Raw genomic sequence first — 22,888 nt, 5'->3', positions numbered from 1 at the left:
ATGGCTTACAAATATCATTCCTCTGCACTTGATTGGAGAACAGACACTCTCTTAATAAAGACGGACCTTCTGAACTGAAACCAATCACCTCTTTCATATCCATGCTTTAATGTATCTTTCAAACGGCTAATTGGAATTAGTGTCAAACTGAAGTAATTTAATATACAGAAGTAAAGGAGTTCTTTATAAGGCTGGGTGTTACGTAGTGGAAGGCTAGTACCTTTCAAAGTGGGTTCATTTCTAGCTGTTGTTGACAGACTGCACTGCATGGAGCTGCTGCAATAGGTTTGTGGTCTTGTTCACTCCTACCAAGGTAAACAGAAAAAACACAAAGGAATTCCTTGCAGCCTTTATTTACACAAATGTGCTGGAAGTTCAGTACACATTCCTAAGCAAGTGATCAAAAGAATGGTAACATCTTGAAGTAGTTACTAACAAGTTTGAGCAACAGCTGCAGAATAAGACAAAATCTATCACTTTCTCTCGTGCACTGGCCCCAGAATGTTGTCCCTTTAAATATTATAGTCAAAAGTGAAACTTTGATTCGTCTATCTTTTGGAGTATCTGAACTGTATGTGGTGAAATGGACAGTTCTCTGGATATTTACAAGCATTTTAAATGGATGAAAAAGGTAAGGCCTTATTTCAATAATGTGTATGTGTGAGTAGTTGCCTGTCACATGGGCAGCTAAAACCTCTCAGATTCCGTTTTAGAGATTAATTTGAAAATCAATGATTAACTGAGACTGAAATTTGTTAAGACCAGTTAATGGTGAATGGTTTACCAAGGTAATGATGCTTGGGTTTTATCACAGCAGGATTAAAGTGTTAGTCAGGGATTTATTTTATTTTTCACTAAATCCTTCTATTTAAAGTGTGTAGATTTTAGTGGTCTGAAATCCACATTGCAAGAAGCATCTGTAGATCGGTTGAAGTTTTGTACATCTCTGTACAAATTAGATGGAACGTGAGCACACTAACAATTTATGGTCTCTCTTGGCCAAATCCTCCCCAGTGAATCAGTATGGTAATCCCTTATGCTCCAAACAGGGCTGAGAAGGGAGTTAGGGCTGTGAATGGTAATTGGCTGCCTTTCCTTTAGTGTGTTAGTTTGAGATCCATCCAGTCTATCTTACTAGCTCTTACCAAGTTTTAATGCTATTAAACTGTAACCAGGTAATGTAATTTCAGTCCTGTTGGTTCAGATCATTTTGACAAACAAATGCCACCCCAGTCCATCAATTGGGGAAGGCTGGAAGACACTGAACCTTCCCCCAAGATACCAGTGCAGGTATTTTAGATGGATTACATTTTGACGTTTTGTGACAGCGGTGGCTTAGTCTCGGAGGATTGATTTGAAATGTACAGCAAGTTTAAAAGAACTAGCCTTATTTTCAACCTTATGTGGTAACGGAACATCTGTATTTTTTCTTCTGTCTGGCTCAAGTGCACTTTCACAACTAAACCGCAACTGTTCAGAGGTGAAACATCACTTTTGGGGGGAGAAGATTAAATCATAATTGTCATTATTGCGATGTTGTGGACATTAGAACTGAGAATGAGAATCTTGAAGCAGTATTGAAAGTATTTTGAAAGATGCTATTAAATCACAAAAAATAAAAATCATGTATTATCTGATCTCGTCCAATGTGTAGTAAGACTATGCAATTTGAAATTTTTTTTGGTAGTGAACATTCCTAAAGGAAAAGGCAGAGATGCATCTGGTACAGCTGCCAGGCAAATGCCATGTACAGTATCATGACTTAATACTGCTTGTGTGATGGCAAAAGGAGATGCTTGCATATCCATTTACTGTACAAGTAGCATTATTTCCAGTGCTGCAAGCAAATATTTTATCCTAGAATGAAACCTTAGCTGAAAGATGTCTTGTCAAGTCTCATTTTATTGAAAGGTTTGTTTTTCCCCCCAGCTTTAATACCCAAGTTAATACCCAAATTCTACTTGTGTAAACTAATCTTTTATGTGAGGTGGAGGGTAAATAAAATAATTGTAAACCCAAGTAAATTCTAGATATGATATTAAAGAATTGCTACCTAATGGAAGAAAATGTATATACACTTTTGTTATAAATTACCATGCATTCATATCCTGAAAAACTTTTGTGAAATTTTAAGATCTTGTGTCCTGCAGAGTGCTCGACTAATTTATTCTCATCTTTTCATTATATTGCCGAATTAATATTGCATTGTCTGAGTTCACACAGATGGGCCGCCCCTTTCCTCCTTGTCGTTTCAGACCAATGGACACATTTCTGTGAGTGGTGATGTTTACCAAGAAAGACTCTCTCGCCTTGAGAGTGACAAGGAATCTCTTGTGTTACAAGTAAGTATGTTTTATTTATTTATTTACTTTTTATTTTATTTTAATTCAAATGGGGATAGTGTAGAACCCGTCTTGGAAATAAGTGGAGAAGTCGTCGAGATAAAGCAAATAGAACCTTTAATCAAGCCGGCTCGGAAGCCCCACGTCAGGAAAATTCCTTCAGTGAGGACTTAATGTTTACAAACATGAGTGAAGCTTTATAGAAAAATAATGTAGAATCTTGTGGCCGTTCATCCAATCAAAGGCTTCAAAAGATGCAAGCCCTGGAAAGTTTGTAGGCTGCCCTTCCCAAGGGAGGAGGTCATCATAGAGGCAGATGTCTGGTCCCGTTACAGCATACAAACGGTACGATCTTGTGGTTTTCTTAACAACTAGGTAACTTCTTTGGCTTTGAGAGGAAAAACCGGAAATCCATACACAGACAAACCCATGGGCGATGCATTCGGACCATTTCCCTTATCATAGATGAAACGGAAGTGGAAGCAGAGAGAATAATTTCAATAGGATGCATCTTTAACAACCACCTTGTTGGTTTTGCTAGGCTAGATAAAGCTAATTTGCTGAGTCTGTATACAAACAATTTCTAATGCTAAAATCAATATAAAACATACAGAAGTTAGATGTGTATTGATTTAGACTTTAACACAATATCTACACAGACACACTAATTTACAAGACTACTAAGACAGATCTAAAATACAGCTGTACAATGCTAGTTCTTCAGTACCTTGTTGCAAACTTTACCCATAGGTTCATTTTTTCTTTTTTTTTTTTTCTTTAGTTTTTTGTAAGATAAGAGAGCGATGTTTGGTACTGGACGATGTCTGTGCTTTTTCTAGGTCAGTGTGTTAACCGATCAGGTGGAAGCTCAGGGGGAGAAGATCAGAGACCTTGACTTGTGCCTGGATGAACACCGGGAGAAGCTGAATGCTACTGAGGAGATGCTGCAACAGGTTAGGGTTTCTTGCTTGAGAGGTCTGCAGTTTTACAATGGGAGAAACTGCAAAACGGTGAAATCCCTGAGTTGTTTCTGTGAAGAGATCGGACAGAGCTCATTTTCTCGGGCACCTGCTTTTACAAAGTGCATTGCAAACCTGAAATGTTTGACCTTAAGAAGCTCAAGCTGCACAAGCAGGAAGAACAGGCATAAATATCATTTGTAGTGGAAAAGTTTGTTGTAGATGGTGAAATAGTTTTCCTCAATGGGGAATTTGTATTTACACCTGAATGCTAAGGGTGAAGTCAAAAATAAGAGTGCATTGTAGATTGTTTAAAGTAGGTGGTTATTGCTCATAGTGAAGTTCAACTGGTAATTATATTTTATAAGTTTATTTTATGGTCCATGGAGATCTTGAAGATTCAGGTGCTTTCTCAAAACTCTTGAATGAAGGATTTGAAAACATGGTTGCCGTAATATTTCTCAGAGGTTAGGAAGGACCACTTCCCAAAGAACACTTCTATCTCAGTGACTTCAAACTACATCCTCTACCACTACCAAAGTATTTTTGTAAACTTTAAAATTCTAATGACCTCAACATTTAACACAGAACATGGAATTTCTTTAGAGAACTGATCAATGCAGCATTATTCTGTTCTGCTCCGTTTTCCACAGGAACTTTTGAGTAGGACAGCCCTTGAGACGCAGAAACTGGATCTGATGGCTGAGGTTTCCAACTTAAAACTGAAGCTGACTGCTATGGAGAAAGACCGTCTGGATTTCGATGAGAGATTCAGGGACAGCGAGGTAGGGTAATTGTGCTTATTGGGAAGTCATAAAGTTTCTTGGATCTTTATTTATCCTGTTACTTTAGTAAAAGTGGGTTATTGAATGAGGGAAATTTAAAGCAAATGTATGTTTACTTTTCGAACTCGTGACCTTGCCCTTTAGCAAACTGATTTTAAAGTCTTGATCACCAACCATCTTGTGGGTGCTGTATTTTACCATATACATCTATAGTAGTTTATGAAGAAGCCTCTGGGCAAGAGAATATTGGCACTTAATGAGGACTACAAAACTATTTGAAATGACATTGTTGAAGATGCATCTTTAGAATTGTTGGTCCTACAGTCTTCAATGGCTTTTTCAACCATTTTAGATGGTCTTTGTAGTTTTTGTGTTCTGTTCAATTGGTTAGAAGTGAATTTAAGAAATAAAAAGTTCAAATTCTGTTGCTATACGTCTTCACTAGGATTGTTTTCACTGGTAGTCTGACAAATCTGTAGAAATCTACATTTCAAAAAGCCAAAGCTTCAGATGAGCAATTACTTCACAGCTTGATAAACTTGATTTGAGATTTTAAAGTCTACTAAACCCTAAATTGAAATATACACCAGCCCTTCACAGTTTCATATTTATTCTATTCTGATGAGTAATTGTGTTACTGCATCGTCTGACCATGCAGAGAGAGCAAATGGATTATTTTCTGTGGTGAATTGTTACGTTGAGGGTAACCTGTGAAGTGTGGAAAATGGAGCAGTTTAAAGCTGACTGTGTTACATCCCCATCCTGTTTTGAATTGTTCATAAGGGTATTTGCTCTGTCCTGCTTGATTTCATGTGTGGGTGGTATGCAGAGAAGTCAGGGCTCGACAGGAAATTTGTTGCTTTCTCTTACTCTTTCTGGTATGTATATATATATATATATATATATATATACACACACATACACACACACACAGTCGCTACTTCTTCATCCATCATGATCTTTCAGTTTCTGCCTCTTCTCCGCTCCCTGAAAGCTATATTGCCTTTCCTTCATTTCACCCAGTTTTTCTGCTCTCTCGCTTGCTCACACTCCATGTAGTCACTGCATAACTTAATCTCCGACCTCCGAGACCAGATGGAAACCTTGGAGGTGGAATTAGCTCTGTTCCAGGAAAAGAGAGTACAGTATGGGGACCAAGAGGTGAATCTCTCGGCAATGCTTGTTTGCAGCTTTAACATCTGGTTTGCGCATGATTTCTGTCCGTTAAACGACCTAATGACAGCTCTGCTGTCAACTAAGATTGAATTCTGGTTCTTTACTTAAATGGTGGTGAACATAAGAATTATAGTTTAGTGAAACATTTTTTTTCACTTATTTGAATTCTGAGTCATTGGATTTTGACATTTTTAAAAATGTTATTCTTCCTCTAATCCCAGCCTTTCTAAACTTGTATATGTTTTAGCCCTGCAGTGGATAAGCCAATTTTAATTGCTAGACCACACTTTTTAACATAAGATATCCCTGGCCCATATTGTCTTTGAATACTGTTGTGCATGTCTTTCATTAGTTTGTAGAATACCATGTGCCAAGCATTTACCTATAGTACTGTGCAAAAGTTTTAGGCAGGTGTGAAAAAATGCTGTTAAGAAAGAATGCTTTCAAATATAGACATGTTAATAGATTATATTTATCAATTAACTAAATGCAAAGTGAGTGAACAGAAGAAAAATCTAAATCAAATCCATATTTGGTGTGACCACCCTTTGCCTTCAAAACAGCATCAATTATTCTAGGTACACTTGCACAAAGTCAGGGATTTTGCAGGCATATAGTCGGGTGTATGATTAAACAATTATACCAAACAGGTGCTAATGATCATCAGTTCAATATGTAGGTTGAAACATAATCATTAACTGAAACAGAAGAACAAGGTAGTTATACTGCATCAGCAAGGTCTCTCTCAGGCAGAAATTTCAAGGCAGACAGGGGTTTCCACATGTGCTGTCCAAGCTCTTTTGAAGAAGCACAAGGAAACAGGCAACATTGAGGACCAAGACGCAGTGATCGACCAGGCAAACTTCCTGCAGCAGATGAAAGACACATCATGCTTATTTCCCTTTGCAATCGGAAGATGTCCAGCAATGTTATCAGCTAAGAATTGGCAGAAAACAGTGGGACCCTGGTACACCCATCTACTGTCCGGAGAAGTCTGGTCAGAAGTGGCCTTCATGGAAGACTTGCGGCCAAAAAAAAACATACCTCTGACATGGCAACAAGGCCAAGCGACTCAACTATGCACAAAAACACAGGAACTGGGGTGTAGAAAAATGGCAGCAGGTGCTCTAGACTGAGTCAAAATTTGAAATATTTGGCTGTAGCAGAAGGCAGTTTGTTCACTGAAGGGCTGGAGATGGTACATGAATAAGTGTCTGCAGGCAACAGTGAAGCATGGTGGAGGTTCCTTGCAAGTTTGGGGCTGCATTTCTGCAAATGGAGTTGGGGATTTGATTGGCCCCAAATTTATTCTGCAGCAGGACAACAACCCCAAACATACAGTGACAGTCATTAAGAACTATCTTAAAAAGAACAAGGAGTCCTGGAAGTGATGATGTGGCCCCCACAGAGCCCTGATCTCAACATCATTGAGTCTGTCTGGGATTACATGGAGAGAGAAGCAACTGAGGCTGCCTAAATCCACAGAAGAACTGTGGTTAGTTCTCCAAGATGTTTGGGCCGACCTATCTGCCGAGTTCCTTCAAAAACTGTGTGCAAGTGTACCTAGAAGAATTGATGCTGTTTTGAAGGCAAAGGGTGGTAACACCAAATATAGATTTGATTTAGATTTTAATTCTGTTCATTCCCTTTGCATTTAGTTAATTGATAAATATAATCTATTAACTTGTCTATTTTTGAAAGCATTCTTACTTTACTGCATTTTTTTTTCACTCCTGCCTAAAACTTTTGCACAGTACTGTATGCTTTCTTATCCCTGTGTTTACTGTGCACTCTCCCACTACGTTTTGTCCAGTTTTCTGATGTGCAGCTAAACACCATTTCCCCCAGACTGCCTCTAATATATGGCTTATGCATGCCTCCAGTCGCTTGCTTGCAATCTGATTTCAAATGAATGGGACTCTAACAAGACTGAGCAGGCAATCTTAATCATGCTTTCGTTTGCTTTTGCAAAACGTAATGGAAGAGTTGTTCTAAACAGGATTTGCAAGTAGATAATCAAGGCAAGGTTGTGAAAATTTGAGTTCTGATTTGACTAAGTAGAACCCTTAATTTATTTTATAAAGTAGCAAGAAACCACACAATCCCCCTTTTTTTTAAGTAACATTTAGCTGAAAATATAGAATCAGAATCATGACTCATCTGTCATTTGCAAATGATTAACTTCATGGTTGTTGTTTCTTATGTTCAAGAGGCTTTTCAAATAGTGAGATCGATTGGTGAGAAGTGGTAGGTTTGGTCTGTGTTGAAACTTTGTCCAGCAGAAAACCTATTTGAGAATTAATTTGTGCTGAACATAATCAAGAAAAGTTTCTCAATCCAAACCCTTGTCTGTATTCGGCATTCACAATCACTAGAGATGTATGCATTTGTTACTATGACTTGCATTTAACAAACCTTGAGTGACTGTAAAAAAAACATCATATATTTTTTCAGGGCCTGATCCAGGAGATCAGTGAACTGAGGTTCAGAGTCACAGAGATGGAAAATGAAAGACTTCAGTATGAAAGGAAACTGAAATCGACAAAAGTAAGTGTTCAGATTGTCGTTACCCTTTGATTACATTATGTATTTTCAACTCGGCAGATGCCCTCATTTAATAAACCCTGCCAATAAATTTGAACCAGTAAATCTGCAAAGTGGAAACAAATGTTTTCCCCCTATAAGTCTATGGCCAAATAAGACACTAATTTTAGTGGGTTTTTTTTTTATCATAATAAAAGCTTAGATTTATAGAAAAAAATGAATACTCTCTCCTGTACTTCCTTTCAAAACTTCCTCTCAGATCTTGCCTTCCTCTCACTATTCTCTCTTCTCTTCTGTCAATTCCTTTGTTTTCCAATTCGTCTGTCCCTAGTCTCTAATGGCCAAACTGTCTAGCCTGAAAATCAAGGTGGGTCAGATGCAGTATGAAAAACAGAAGATGGAACACAAAATCCAGACACTAAAGGTTTGGTGTTCTCTGGGTACTTCTTTCCATCTTTCTTCAACTGCATTACAGCTTTTCATCCTTTTCTTTTCACAGCATCGGATACTTGTAAATAATTTTAATGAGAGTAAATAGTTCTGAATGCAATTATTGTGCATGAGGAGGAAAAACCACAAAAACATCTGTCTAATGTATAACAGACATTGGTTAGTTTAAGGGATCCCTAACTGTTGTACTAACACCAAGACAAAATCTGTTAATTAATAATACTGGACTGTTACTATAAAGACTGACATGGTAAAAGGGCACCCAGTCCAGTTTTCCTTGGAAATGTGAAGTCGTTCAAATTGCATGATTTGAAGAAATACAAGGTTTCTTGGGGTCCTTCTGTGATTGACTGCCAGCCCTTACCCTCTCACTGTCTCCTTGTGGTCAGGATGAGCTAGGGATGCTGAAGGAGCAGCTGGAAAATAAAGAAGTGGAGTTGAGGAGGTTGCGTGATGCGACGGGCTTCAGTGTTACCCCTGGGGAGAGGTCGGAGAAGGAGGAGAAAGGTAGGCTAGGGCTTTCAATAGTGGGACTATGAGAAATCTGCCAGAGCTCATGTTTGTGTTTCTAAATGAGACCAAGTTGGAAGAACTTTGACTTGTCTTCACTTATGGACCATCTTATTAGGAAATCAAGTGATTTTCTTATTAGATTGTACCATTCTTTCCTATTTCTTTTTACCCTGCAATAGAAGAGGACACTGCTTTGAATACTTTGTTTCTAAATTTGTTATATGAAAATACAAACCTAATTTAACCAAATGATTTATGGAGCATCAGCTGGTCTAGTCCAGTGGTGCCCAAATACCAGTAAGTTTTGTCAGTCACTCTTAATTGCTAATTTCACCAAATCTATAATTGCCATTTATTCAATTAACTTCAATGAAGCGAGTTCTGATCATTGAGGGCTACCTAACTTAATTTCACAAAGCACCTGCTTAATTGATCACATTGAAATGGTTCCAGGTGTTATGAAATGTATAATTTTACCTAATAAACCTGTTGGCTAAGGGTCCTCAAGGATTGGGTTTGGGCAGCACTGCTCTAGTCTGATTAAAAACCATTTCCTGTAGAAAAGTCAACCTGTCTGTCGTTTATTACTTAACTGTTCTGCATGTTGCTCATTATTCCACACAGATGACAATTTAAAAAAGAAGCTCGGAGTGAAACGTAAGGCTTTAGTTTTTTCTCCCCTTGTGTATCTTTCAGTCTGCTTCAATCACAGTTTGCATGCGATTGAGGTGCATTAGAACGTTGCTTATTTATAACTCTTGGGTGAGGTCAATTTGTTTGGTTTCCTCAGAATGTGAGCATTTGCAAGTAAATAATCCATGTAAAATTGAGGGAGTCTGTTTTGTGTTGAAGATCCTGCAGAATTTGGGTGGAACACCCACTGTGTTTTGGGAGTGTCAGTGCCGCTCTCCTCTCTTCTCTTCTAGAGGAACAGGAGATGGATTATTTCAATAAATCTTTTGTCTGCTGTACACATCCTGTCCTAGAGAGAGGCCAAATATAGCAACTCCTAAAAGCCAAAACATTAAGTTCTATGCACCATTCTAACACAATATTCTTTGCTCCAGTATTGATAACAAACACTTAACAATGTAGGTTTGGATATGAATATGTTTTAGGGTTTTGTGTGAAGAATATAATTCAGATTGTAATGGTGATCTGCATTTTATCTTATTTTTTGGGAGGGGGGTGCTGAGGGAGGGCGGTCACACACACTGAATGGAAAGCGGAAACCCTTGAGTGTTGTAAATGAAGCAATAGTGCCCTATTTTACAGCGGGTCCGTTTCAAGGCTGTTCCACGCTCTGTAGACTCTCGCTGGTCAGGCTGAATTTCCCGTTTGCTTCAGGATGTTTTTAGTATGGCTGCATATTCACAGGAGTCCCTCCAGAAATATGTTGCTTTTCAGAAATAATATTCACTAATCTTTATTTCCTTGTGCTCCAATACAGCATCCTCACCATTCATTTCCTCATTCTCAAACCGCAGAACCCTGTAGTTCTGCCAGGTAAAATTAAGTTGCAAGTAGTGTGTACGCTTCGCAAAAAATGGGTGTATGCTTTTTCTTGCTTGTTTTAGTTTCATATGTACTTTTGAAGGGTGTTTTTTGTGGTTGTAAGTTTGTCTTGCAGACATGAATAATGGACAGTGTGGCAACCATGGTTCTGTAGAATTTTAATTTAACTTTTTTCCTTTTACATTTATTTTGTTCATTGTTTATTACAATCTTTAACAATAACAGCATTCACAACTTTTTTAGAAATTGTTTGTTTTCCCCCCAGATTTCGAGGTGCAGAAAATGAAAAGGGCAGTTGAGTCTTTAATGGCTGCAAATGAAGAAAAAGTAGGAGCATTTTACATATTTAATGTTTTTGTAGTAGCAGACTAGCTCAAAGACTAAATCCTTACAGTGTGTGTCATGTATGGTACAGCTGTCATTTGTTTAATATTAAGCCTAAGAATACCAAACGTGTTTAGTTAATCTTGAGACCCTGACTTGGCATTGAAATCATGTTTGTAATTATTTTTTCTGCATCTCCACTTGTATTTAGACTTTCCCTCCCTTTTTACAGGACCGTAAGATCGAGGAACTCAGGCAGTCCCTGAACCGCTATAAGAAGGTTCAGGACATGGTTATGTCAGCCCAAGTTAAGAAAGGTAACCGCATTGACGGCAGTGTCGTCTTCGGAATCACACTCTTGTGGTTTTTACAGGAGAAGCCAACGGGTCATTTTAAATAAGCCAGACCGCTTCCTCAGGATATGTACTTGGTCATTCCTCTCCTCTCCTTTTGTTCTGCTATTCTCTTTCTCGGCCAGGAAGTGACCTAATATGATAGCCTCTCTGAACCCTTCAGTCAAACCTATGATTAGGCCGAGTTTCCTTGTTACTCTTGTCTATTTTGATAACTTTATCTTAATTTTTGTCCTGTTTTTCTGAGGGATATTTTCTGGCAAAATGTCACCGAATTCACTGAAAACTTGACATCGGGGAAATGGGGGAGCACATCATTAGATCGAGTTTATGACCATAGAGCTTAGCCTGCCCAGAAGCCCTGACCTATGTATTGAACTAGTTGTGGGCCTGCTGTCACAGTAATAGGAGATGGGATTTTCCATATGCTTCGTGGCATCATATCAGTTTATGAAGAGTTGTATGAATTGCTGTGCACTTAGACTTGAGCTTATGTTCTGGGACAGTGGAGTCTCTCTCTGTTGGAGTACATCTCCTGTATTCAAAGTTATATATTTAATAGCCATACAGTCAACTGATGTCAATGAATATTCACTTAGCCTAAAATTTAAACCACAATTCCCTTTGATTCTGTGCTTATGAAAGTGTGTATATATAAAACATTTTTCACTTCCTTTTTTGCAGACAAACTAAAGGATGGTGACAGTGATGAGAGCCAGAGTGACAGTTCCATGTCAGTGTCCACTGCCATTTCAGTGGTTCTCGAATCGGAAAAATCACCCTCACCTGTCGCAGACAACGAAGAGACACCGGGAATGAGGCAGGATGAGGTAATTCAACTTGTGTGCATGAGATTGTGCCAAGTTATACAAAGCTCATAACTTTTGTCATGCCAAGTGGTCTATAAGGTGTGCATCACAACATTTGGATTATATAACATGCATATCACTAAATTCATGTGGTTGTCGTTACTTTTAACCACAGGCTGCTGTATGTGGGGGAACTCTGACCCATCTTGGCTTTGCATTCTTAGCTCAAAATCTAGAGATCATATATTGGCAATCCCTGCTTATCCAGTGGGGAAAATGGTTTCCTTCAACAGAACTGAAACAAACCAGACATCTGATATAAATTCCCTCTCAGGCAATTTTGTTTTGTTTTTGGTAGTGTGAGCATTTTGCTTAATTAACCTTTTGATATGAACATATGTGAATGTCCCCTACTGGTTAATCCTGGCCTCTGCTAACAGCCAGACTCCTTTGCTGGTTGGGTGAACTGCAGCCTGTGTGTAGACCAAACACAACAATTTAGTTAGCCGTCATTAAAACATTTTTAAAGGTCTTAAATTGGAAAACTTTAACAGTAGTTTTGTTTTTCCTTATGTTTTTCTTTAGCTACCAAAATTACACACAAGCAGTCTCCAGGTGTGCATCCCATCTTCCTCATCAACCCCCAAGTCTTCCTGTGTTCAAGAGCACAATGTGAATCTGGAGTTCACTGAACTGGACAGGTCTGATACTCTCAGTGTCTGGGAAGTACTGTCTCCACATACTACTGGTGTCGCCATTTCATCAACATAACATGTCATTGTTTTGTTCCTTTCTTCCTACCCAGCAAAGCGTTGCCTCCAGAGTTATCAGAAATGCAAGAAACCCCTATATGTGACAGCCCTGTGTGAGTATCCATCCTGCAGTGAACCTTCCCCTAACTTCAAAAGTCCCTTTCCATCAGTACATTGTCTTCAAGCCAAACAATATCTTGACTCCATATCAGAGAGGAAGGGAGACATTTGTAAATATAGCTGTGTAGTGATGTGCTAATAGTGAACTCTATCTTGCAGAACTCCAAATGTCACGAAAGCAAGTAGTCTGGAAAATCTGAAGAGCAGTGAAACAGACAAGGTAGGTGATTTGTATTGTCATTTGTTAATACATTAATGCCTTGGTTAACAAATCCTCTGGGAATGATGCTCCTGTGTAACGAAGTTGGACACGAATGATTTTAATTTGTCGCAAATTAGAGTAAACCATTCCAAAGAGTAAAATTTAAATGATTGGCCGGTCCTATAAATGTAATCGTGTGGGGTTTGCAGACATTATCAGAAGCCAATCGGTAAAGAGGTTTTGCGATTCTCCCTTATCCTTGTCCAGTCAGGGCAGACTGGCAGAGCCCACAGTTTTCTCGTTGCTCAACATCCTCTTAATGGGACATTTATTGCATTGTATTATAGCTAGTGATAAAGTAAGTTTATTACCTCCATTATGTCCAAACGATCACCTAATGCTAGTTGGCAAAAAGTGCAGCATAAATCACTTTGGAATTTGATGGTGAAGTGACTAAGCAGCTAAGAGTGAAGGCGCTCTGGTCCAGCAATCTACCTCATGGCTATTGTATATTTTGTTTTCAGACACATTTTACATTTTTATTAGTGTTTCGTTATAGTTTCCTACTGTAACCCACCCAAACACACGCACACATTTCTGTGCCTTCTGTTATTTCTACCTCTAGTAAAAGTTTCTGATGATAAAGGACATCATGGAAAGCATGTTTTTTGTTAAACATAGTATCACTGTACAAGCCAAGCAAGTGACTTAAAATATTTTTGTCATTGTTGATGCAAAAAACATTTCTTAATTTTTCTATTGACATAAGTTGCATTTCTTTGTTTATATAGCAGACTGTCATTTCACCCATCCATCAGAAGCCAGCAGAGGTAATCCGTTTTGTGTTGCTTTTGGGGCCTTATAAAATAAAACACTAATTTCTGTACTATTTCATTCTTTTCTATTGTCTTTCTCATGTCTCCTTTTCTTCCTGCTGTCTTCCTTGCGGCTCTTCCTGCCTGTCTGTCTCTCCCTAGATGGCGGAGAACTTTTTCATTCTCCTTAAGGTTAGCATCTCCAGAAAAATGTGTTCATGTGAATTTGCCCTAAACAAGGAACACAGTGTGGAGCGTATCCTGTGAATCAGGAATACTTTTAAATGGTTTAAATTATTTTAAGATTGTGTGCATGTCTTCCCTCTGGGGCTTAAATATAGAGCTTATTGATGTGGACTGATCTTTACAGGGGGTCACATTTGGTTCCATTGTACTAATCTTCTGCTTGACTTGATAAGTCTAAATATAACCCCTCAACATTCATAACAATTCACTTGTTTTCACTTGTTTTGCAACTGTTTTTTATTTATTTGATTGATTGTAGCGATTGTATTAATGTAGTGCAATAGCTAAACCTCCATGATAAATGTATTATAGCATTGCATTCTGGGAAAGCAGTCTCAGAAAGCTGCTTACAGACCAGAGTGCATGCAGCGATCTATGTCCAGTGCAATTCTGACCTCTAGTGGTTGTGATGAAGGATGCATCTTGAGACTTTGAGATCCAAATAAAACCATTATCTTCATTCATTATATGCTTGACTACCTAGTTTTGTGATTTATCTAATCAATTTAGACATCAATTTCAAAGTCTGCCCTGAGTTGTCCTCTCATTGCATGCTTCTGCGGAGAGTGCAACTCGAACAAATGTTCCAAAAAGCAGTTTTCTGTCTTGAAGAACAAAGCCTATGAGGAGATCAGCAAGTTTGGCAGTCTTCCTCCCAAGTCTCCCAATTGCTCTGGCTCGGCGGACGATGAGAGTTTTGGAACGAGGAAGGCCAGGTCTTCATTCGGGCGAGGATTTTTCAAGATCAAAGGAAACAAAAGAACTGCAAGTGCTCCTAATCTAGGTGGGCATTTTACTTAACTTGATTTGCTGTGCTGGGAGAGTGTACTCTTATTTTGATTAACATAATCTAGGACTTAATTACTTCAAGAGCGCTTTGCAGGAACAGTGACTGCATTTAACATTACCTGCGATTAAAGCATTTCCTGTTTTGGCAGTTTTGTAAGTCATGCAGGACAAAATTCTGAAATGTTTTTGTGTTACGTAATTCCCTTTCAGTGTGTAGATGGTTTGGAAAGGATTGAGTTTTAAAATTGCATTAGTGTTTGAGAGAAAAGTTGTGTGAGTGGGGGTTGGGGGGCTGGTTTTGGGGGTATTTGTCTATTGTAATCTAGTTTGGATAATGATATATCTGCTGAAACAGAATCACCAATCCTTCAATGTAAGAAAAAAAAAAAAAAAATACAACAATGAGGATTCGGGGGTCATTCGATGTTCCTGCAAAGAAATCTCTTTGCCATAGTCGGCTATACAAGTTACACGGGGGTGGGGGGGGTTGCTGTATTGTGTAATTTGTGAGCTTTACCTTTGTTGTCCTACATATTATCCGCTGCCGCGCTGCGTGTTCATGTTGTTGGAATGTGAAGATCGCAGTCGGAGTGCAAGTGCCCCTACATTAGGTACAGTATGCTGCTGCATGGTGGTCTGCAGGAATGCCGTGTGCTGGATAAATCGAACAACTGGATTTTGTAACAGTGTCAGTGCGTGTGTGGTGAATCTGTCCACTGTATTCACAATGGTATTGGGCACAACTATTTTGGAATGAAATATCTATACATAGATTTATTTTGTTTCTTTCCACCCCTCAATCTCCATTTGGAATATTTGAATGGTCAAAGGAGCTGGTTTTGTTTTGCATGAAAACTTGATGCCAGATTAGCCTTTTCATTTCTTTCTCCCCCCCCACCCCCCTCACACTACCATTCAGTGTGGGATTAATTTACAAAACGAATTGCAATAGTGGCAGCCTGGTGTGGTGTGGTTTATTTGGGAAAGTAGATTTGGAAATGCTAAAGAAAGAGCGTTTGTGTGTGAGAGGATGGGCATTCATCTAGGGGAGTATGCATGTTCCCCAAACTCTCTAACCTCTTAGAAATCCAGTTGTTGTTTATCCATTACAAAAAGTCATCTGCAATGTACCTAACTGTAGTTCTTAGATCCAGCAGGGGCTGTCATGGGCAGTTAGTGATCTGCAGTAGCTTTCATTTTTAGACGGTCCTCGGTTGATCCCATTACTCCATTGCTGTCATTCCTTACCCTGGTGTCCCAACAAGCTAACAAGGTTTGAAACATCATGTCATTAACCATCCTAATACCTTATTCAGTTCTGGGTTTTAATTAATTCAACTACAACACAGCATGTTCATATGGTGGTGGTCAAAATGTGAATTATGACTGCTATACAACTGAGAGAAATAAATATATATTTACCCTTCTGTGCTTCTCATATCCAAACGGAAGAAACTAAATATATTAAGGTTTGGACCTCTTGCTTTTACTTTTCGGAGACAAAATCCAGCACTGAATGTTGCCATTGTAAAATACCTACTGAACACTGTGGGCTGAAGCTATTGGGATGCTTTGCTGAAGGGCCGTTGTCTGTTTGCAGCCGAGACTGAGAGAGAGGGCACAGACCACCTGGACCTGGCAGGTGTGCCGCGCAGGTCTGCGGAGACTGACAGCGTCCACACGTCCCCCGACTCCAAGAAGAAGGCCAGAGGCATCAAGAAGTTATTTGGGAGGTATGATTTTTTTTTTTCTTTTACACTTTATTCACAGTTGTCTGCTGACTTTTGAGCATCTGTTAGAACTCAGTGTGAAGTTCTGTATATCATGGATGTTTTTATATGCAAATATGGTAATCCTAACCACTGCAATTTTGGGGACTGAATTTTTCTAAAATGTGGTACTTTGTAATAGATTTTTCTGGATTTTAATAAGAACTCCTGGTGAGATATAAACCTTAATTTATCTTGTTTATTTGTTTTCAGGCTTAAGAGAAGTCAGTCAACCACTTTCAACCCCGATGAGATGTCGGAGGGAGAATTCAAAAGAGGCGGAGTGAGGGCCACAGCAGGGCCCAGACTGGGCTGGTCTAGAGACTTGCAGAACACTAGCAAGTGAGTATAGAGGGAGAGCTAGATTTCGGCTCTACACTGGAGAAAATTACTTAACACGATCCATTTTATAGGAATCACTATATAGTATTATTATACTTTTTCCAACAAGGGCTCATTTGAATTTGTTAAATAGAATTGGTCTTCTTGAGTGAGTTAGTCATAGTTAAGAAGAGTGGAATGTCTTCACAGAACTTCTAGTTCAATGTTTAATAGTCTCTTACGTTTACTGAAGATTGCTTTTTATGGTGAAATGTATAGAGACAGAGCATTAGAAATGAATGACATTAATAAAAAGCAAACCAGCAAGATGTACATGAAATAAGTTAGTCGGTTTGTATCCATAATTCAAAAATGGGGTGGGGGTGCAAAGGTAACAATCAGTCACAGGTGGACTTCCTTTATAACAGGATATAATCCAGGACATGTTTTTAATGTGAGCATCTGCTTAGTATTACAATCATGCATTTGGTATTTCACAGTAACAATTTACAGCATACTGAATTACTGCAATTGAGGAAATGTAGTGATAAGGCTGCAATAAGAAGTGGGTAATATAAATTTAACATTTCATAAGCTGGAAGTCAGGTTTCGGACAGTGTGAAAATGCAATGTAAATACCCAGTGGACTGTGTATTGTGGTACTTACAGTGAACTCGACACACCCTTCGCCAAGTGGACGAAGGACCAGGTGTGCAGCTGGCTGCAGGAGCAGGGGCTGGGTCTGCACGTCAACTCAGCCAAGCACTGGATCATGTCTGGCCAGACTTTACTGCAGGCGTCTCAGCAGGATCTGGAGAGGGTGAGTCCAGGCGTGCTTCAGGACTTTTATCACTTTGCTAAGGATGTTTGTTGACTTTTAGTCATTAATACGTTTTGAATGCTCTGTAAATTTAATTTTGTCCCTCATCTCAAGTTGAACCTATTGCTTGGTTTGCATTTGAGAGCTGAGGGACAGAAAAGTTTCAAATGTTCTTGTTTGTGTATGTCCAAATAATAAGCCGCTAAGTGGTGCCTGTGCTTCTCTGTAGGAGCTTGGGATTAAACACCCTCTGCACAGAAAGAAACTGCAGCTGGCTTTGCAGGCTCTAGGATCTGAGGAAGATGACAACAAAGGAAAGCTGGATTACAACTGGGTCACAAGTGAGCTGCAGCTTTAAAATCCAAATGATTGGAGATGTCAACCCATTTATCACATTGAAGTCTTCGAGAACGCTCTCATTCGAAGACTTCAGACCCTAATGCTAGCATAGTGTGTAGTGTATGAGGATGTCCTGGTGATGCCATCCCCCTCTGAGCTTGATAGTTGAACATGAGTCTTGAAAGCAGGAAACTTGAGGAATGGGGATTGGGCAGCCACAGGTTCTGCTCTGATGTAGTGTTTCACATCGAGGTCAGTTAATGCAATCTCTTTGTCTGTAGGGTGGCTGGACGATATTGGGTTACCCCAGTACAAGACTCAGTTTGACGAAGGCAGGGTAGATGGAAGGATGCTTCATTACATGACTGTGGTAAGCATGTTTTCATTAACATTAAACATCGGGCCTAGTTGTGAAGAATAGCAGTCTCCACTGTTAAGAACATAAGAACAACATAAAGTTTACAAACAAGAGGAGGCCATTCGACCCATCATGCTCGTTTTGGTGTCCATTAATTAAGTTAACCAAGGATACGATCCAGTCGATGATTTTCATGATTTTGCAGAATTGAATCCAGTCCCCACGTAGTCTCCTCTGTTCCAGGGTGAAAAGGTTCAGTTCCCTCAGTCTCTCAGTAGGACATTCCCTTCAAACCTGGAATAAGTCTGGTTGCTCTCCTCTGAACTGCCTCTAGAGCAGCGATATCCTTCTTGAAGTGTGGAGCTACACAGTATTCCAGATGAGCTCTAACTAGGGCATTGTACAGTCTTAACATTACTTCACTTGTTTTAAATTGTACACTTTTGACAATATACCCTAACATTCTGTTGACTCTGACCGAGCCCAAAAATAAACAACTTTGTATTTGTTCCCCACTATAATGTGTGTAATGTTCTTTGTTCATTTTGCTTTTCAGGATGATTTGTTGTCCCTGAAAGTAGGAAGTGTCCTTCATCATCTGAGTATTAAAAGAGCCATTCAGGTCCTGCGGATTAACAACTACGAACCCAACTGTTTGCGTAGGCGGCCTTCAGACGAGGTAGGATTGTGCAGGGCACCGCTCCACTGCAGATCGGTTTGAGATTATTTGTCTGGTCCTGCTTCTCTCCTGTTACCAAGATAGTGTGATGATGGACCAAATTAGTGTTGATTTAAAAGGTATAAAGAAAGTGATACTTCAGGATCTGTTTTGCTTTGAAGTCAAAAGTATTGAGGAAAAACTATTTTTTTACATCAGATGCAACATTGAAAGTAGTTTTTTGTTGATGTTTTTGATGTTATCTGTAAGGAAAATTTGAGTGGTGGTGTAGTAAATATTATTGAAGCATGGTACTCCTTTCTGATGAGTAACAGAGAGGGGCGGGGGGGGGTGAAAAGCCAGTGTTTCAGAATCTGCCTAATGTCTCTTCACAGCATGAGCAGTTATAAAGTGGATGATAGTGTCAGAAAGATATTATATAAAGCGCTTTGTTTTTCACACTTCTAAAGCAACAGAATGGTTTGTGTTTTATCCAGAACAACATCACTCCTGCGGAGATTTCACAGTGGACCAATCACAGAGTGATGGAATGGCTGCGGTCTGTGGATCTGGCCGAGTACGCCCCCAATCTGAGAGGGAGTGGTGTCCATGGGGGACTCATGGTACAGAACAAACACTACAAAATAAATCTTGAAGTTACTATAGAAACTAAAGTCCATAACCATATGATGTCTACAATTTTTCATACGTTTCACTTTCTTCCCGAGAAACCAAATCTTGCATACATCTCCGTTTCCCCGACTCCCAGGTTTTGGAGCCGCGCTTCAACGTGGAGACGATGGCTCTGCTGCTGAACATCCCTCCGAACAAGACCCTCCTGAGGAGACACCTGGCCACACACTTCAACCTGCTCATAGGCTTGGAGGCCCAGCAGCAGAAACAAGAGTCGGTGGAGTCACCTGACTACAACCTGCTCACGGCCACAGCCAAAGTCAAGGTATGAATGGGGGAGTGCAGTAGTTCACTTTTCAATGCTAATAGCAGTGATGATCCCTAATTCCCAGGGACCAGACTCACTCTTAATGCAGTGAACATCACTACTCCTCCTTGCTATCTGTTCATGTGCGATAAGTGTCAAGGGAATGCCAGACTGAGATCCTGTGTTCTCTGCATTGACCTTTAGCCTAGAAAACTGCCTTTCGGGAGCTTTGGAAGTCTGCGGAAGAAGAGACAGGAGGAGAACGAGGAGTATGTGTGCCCCATGGATGTGGCAATGCCCAAGGGAAGCAGTTTTCAGAAGAACTACAAGCGCGGAGTGGATATCCGGTTGTACGATGAAGACCTTGACCGTCTGGAACAGGTAACGACTCATAATTTACTACCTTTATTTTTAATTGATTTAAGTAAAATTTTCCACATACAGTTGGGGTTTTGAAATTATTATTTTGCAAAGGCATCTTTGAAGAAGTGGAAAATTTGTTCAGTTTCATGAGCTTTCGATTTTTACTTACTTTGTCAATCTCCCTCTCATTATATTGTAATACTTCCATGGGTGTTTAAGAACCTTGAATTACTCTTTTTCAGATTTGTAAAAGTTTTGAATAATTTAATTTCCAGATGGAGGACTCTGAGGGAACTGTACGGCAAATTGGAGCATTTTCAGAGGGCATCAACAACTTGACTGTAAGATGTTATTTCATTTTAATTTTTAACCAGAATTGGATTGTTAAACAGGGACTCAAAATTGGATGATATGACTAAATACATGTTACCTGTCTTGGTTTAAGCTATATAAACCATACAACAGGCATATTTTTTCATTAACTACCAACTGGTCTGAATAAACCATTAAATTGGTGACAATTCTTGCAGTGATGGGTGTCTTAACATGTATTTGCTGGGCTTTGCAGAGCATGCTGAAAGAAGACGAATTCTTCAAAGAACTTTCGACTTGTTCCCCCAGCGCCAGTGTTACAGACGAGGACTCAAATGTGTGACAGTGTGTGATGTCATGAGAACAGATGGCTGTGAATTAAACTGTGCCAATCATAACTGCTAATGAGAATGGTGCCACCTGTATATTATGTAAAGAGAAAAAAATGCCATGGGTGGTCTTTGATATGACATGCATTTTAAATGAAATAATTTAATACTCTATCACTGCATATTTAATCGCACTATACATTCACTTTTAAAAAATAACCGCAAAAAAGAGAAATTGCCAAATCTCCAGAGATCTTAAGGAGGGAAAAGTGTGTTAAATGGTAAAGATCAGTTCTCAGCACTACCTTAACTGTACTTTAGCAGCCTGAAGATCCATATCTACTAATGGAAACAGTTTGATATTTCAAGATCAGTAACATTTTGTTTTTAATTGTAGAAAGATCCTAGCTTGCCTACCAGCTGGTTACTGGAAAATATGGACTTTTATACTGTCTGGGATTATTTGTTTATTTATGTAATCACGTGAAGTAATACTGTGTTTTTTGTTTTTTTAAATAACAAAATACTCGTCACTGCACAGTTTTATGTGATGGTAAGCCAAAACCACAGCATGGCATGTTTTTTTTTAATTGCAAAAAAACAAACATTAGTGCTTCAGTTACATTAATATCCACTTCCTAGTGTACAAAATCACAAACTTAATTTTTTCCACCGAAAAAGGGACAATTAGTTAATTGTGTGATTAACTAGTCATTGACATCTAGCCAACTCCGCTGTAAACCTATTAAATTAAATAACCAGCAACAGCCATAGTTATATATTCAAAGTGAATTTAATTGTTGGCCCTTTTGGTGTATCCCTGTTTAACAAACCACACTGCCAAGCCTATCATATCCACCATAAAAAGACCGAACTGACGCCAAAGCACAATAGTTACAGTACCAATTTAAGCTACAATTGTTTGGAATATCTTTAAGGGAAAAGTTGTGTGTAAACAACGGTCTTAAGTGGCATGTATTTGAAATAAATTGGTGAGGGTTTTCAGATCATTTAATCAGCCAGCCATGACCTGAAACTCTGCAAATACATATCCGTACCTCTTAAGTGTCTTATGTTTGCATGTATTTATATCAGAAGACTGTTTCAGCACAAATACATAGCCATTTTTTTTCCTTGTACGTTTAGTGTTTTTTTGTATGTTATTTATGCTTTTGTCTTTTTTTGCCACGGCTTTTGTGTAGATAAATGCTTAGAAAGACGGAACTTCTCATGAAATAAGTCCCATTTATTTATTGTTACCTTTCTAATTTTCCTAGACTGGGGAGGAAAATTGTAATAAACACTGGCTTCGGTTTGTTTCATTATTTGATAAGTGGTCAGCAGAGCCCTACATGTTACCCTTCACAAGTGCTGTAAGATGCATTCAAATGATGCTGCATTGTTTCCAGAGGTCTGTTTTACTCTACTTTTAATCAGTGTTAGTTGCAACCAATGAAACATAAATGTATTAATTTTCTTAAACCTGTATAATAGATACTTCAGTATGTATATTACATTTCTTGTTGAACTTTCTACAGATGTTCTGTCTTTCTGAATGTTTTTAAACAAAGTTAAAGCAATACAAGTATGCTATGAAGCAGTGATATTGTTATGCAACCCTGGCTATCCAAGATATTATTAGTCAAATTTGTATGTGTACTTTCCATGTTTTTATCCATTTTAATAAGTCAATAAACACATTTCAATTAATCTTCCCTTTTCAAGTTCTCTTCCTGCCTTGGGTCTCATTGATTGGATTCCTGAGGGAAATATCAAGAACTGGGATTGGGAGCACACAAATGGTTCACTGTGTGCTAGCTGCCTGGCATTCCTTGGTAAATAGATGGGAAATATTTTGGGTTCATAGTGCCACCTTTTGGCAAATACAGATAGTAAGCACTACAAGATGGCTCCTGGCAGAACCAATTGTTTTGGCTGAATGTTTCAGTATAAAGTTAAAAACAAAACAAAAAAGTGTATGAATT

The 22,888-nt window shown here is 38.9% G+C and overlaps 1 protein-coding gene across 17 annotated transcripts in view; it reads left to right on the top strand.

Moving 5' to 3' along the window:
* Positions 1–22,613, top strand: part of ppfibp1b (PPFIA binding protein 1b) — a 48,157-nt gene extending 25,544 nt beyond the window's left edge. Inside the window, exons 1-30 of one of the 17 annotated variants that reach the window (XM_066705430.1) lie at positions 470–631; positions 2,256–2,342; positions 3,182–3,295; positions 3,955–4,086; positions 5,146–5,247; positions 7,717–7,809; positions 8,138–8,230; positions 8,646–8,763; positions 9,394–9,426; positions 10,550–10,611; positions 10,841–10,925; positions 11,646–11,791; positions 12,356–12,471; positions 12,576–12,635; positions 12,802–12,862; positions 13,636–13,674; positions 13,822–13,851; positions 14,518–14,689; positions 15,273–15,305; positions 16,295–16,427; positions 16,677–16,805; positions 17,454–17,604; positions 17,834–17,945; positions 18,225–18,313; positions 18,858–18,980; positions 19,457–19,582; positions 19,729–19,917; positions 20,104–20,280; positions 20,538–20,603; positions 20,831–22,613. In XM_066705430.1, the coding sequence (XP_066561527.1) occupies positions 584–631; positions 2,256–2,342; positions 3,182–3,295; positions 3,955–4,086; positions 5,146–5,247; positions 7,717–7,809; positions 8,138–8,230; positions 8,646–8,763; positions 9,394–9,426; positions 10,550–10,611; positions 10,841–10,925; positions 11,646–11,791; positions 12,356–12,471; positions 12,576–12,635; positions 12,802–12,862; positions 13,636–13,674; positions 13,822–13,851; positions 14,518–14,689; positions 15,273–15,305; positions 16,295–16,427; positions 16,677–16,805; positions 17,454–17,604; positions 17,834–17,945; positions 18,225–18,313; positions 18,858–18,980; positions 19,457–19,582; positions 19,729–19,917; positions 20,104–20,280; positions 20,538–20,603; positions 20,831–20,917 (3,006 nt within the window). In that variant the 5' untranslated portion in view covers positions 470–583 and the 3' untranslated portion in view covers positions 20,918–22,613. Of the gene's footprint in view, positions 1–469; positions 632–2,255; positions 2,343–3,181; positions 3,296–3,954; positions 4,087–5,145; positions 5,248–7,716; positions 7,810–8,137; positions 8,231–8,645; positions 8,764–9,393; positions 9,427–10,549; positions 10,612–10,840; positions 10,926–11,645; positions 11,792–12,355; positions 12,472–12,575; positions 12,636–12,801; positions 12,863–13,635; positions 13,675–13,821; positions 13,852–14,517; positions 14,690–15,272; positions 15,306–16,294; positions 16,428–16,676; positions 16,806–17,453; positions 17,605–17,833; positions 17,946–18,224; positions 18,314–18,857; positions 18,981–19,456; positions 19,583–19,728; positions 19,918–20,103; positions 20,281–20,537; positions 20,604–20,830 lie in introns of those variants that run through there. The other 16 variants (XM_066705421.1, XM_066705420.1, XM_066705433.1 and 13 more) reach the window with 16 other exon arrangements.
* The last annotated feature ends 275 nt before the right edge of the window (positions 22,614–22,888 follow it).

The sequence above is a fragment of the Amia ocellicauda genome, chromosome 5 (genome assembly GCF_036373705.1).
Source record: "Amia ocellicauda isolate fAmiCal2 chromosome 5, fAmiCal2.hap1, whole genome shotgun sequence".
NCBI lineage: Eukaryota > Metazoa > Chordata > Actinopteri > Amiiformes > Amiidae > Amia > Amia ocellicauda.
The sequence above is the reverse complement of the archived record's forward strand: the minus strand, read 5'-3'. Positions and strand labels throughout refer to the sequence as shown.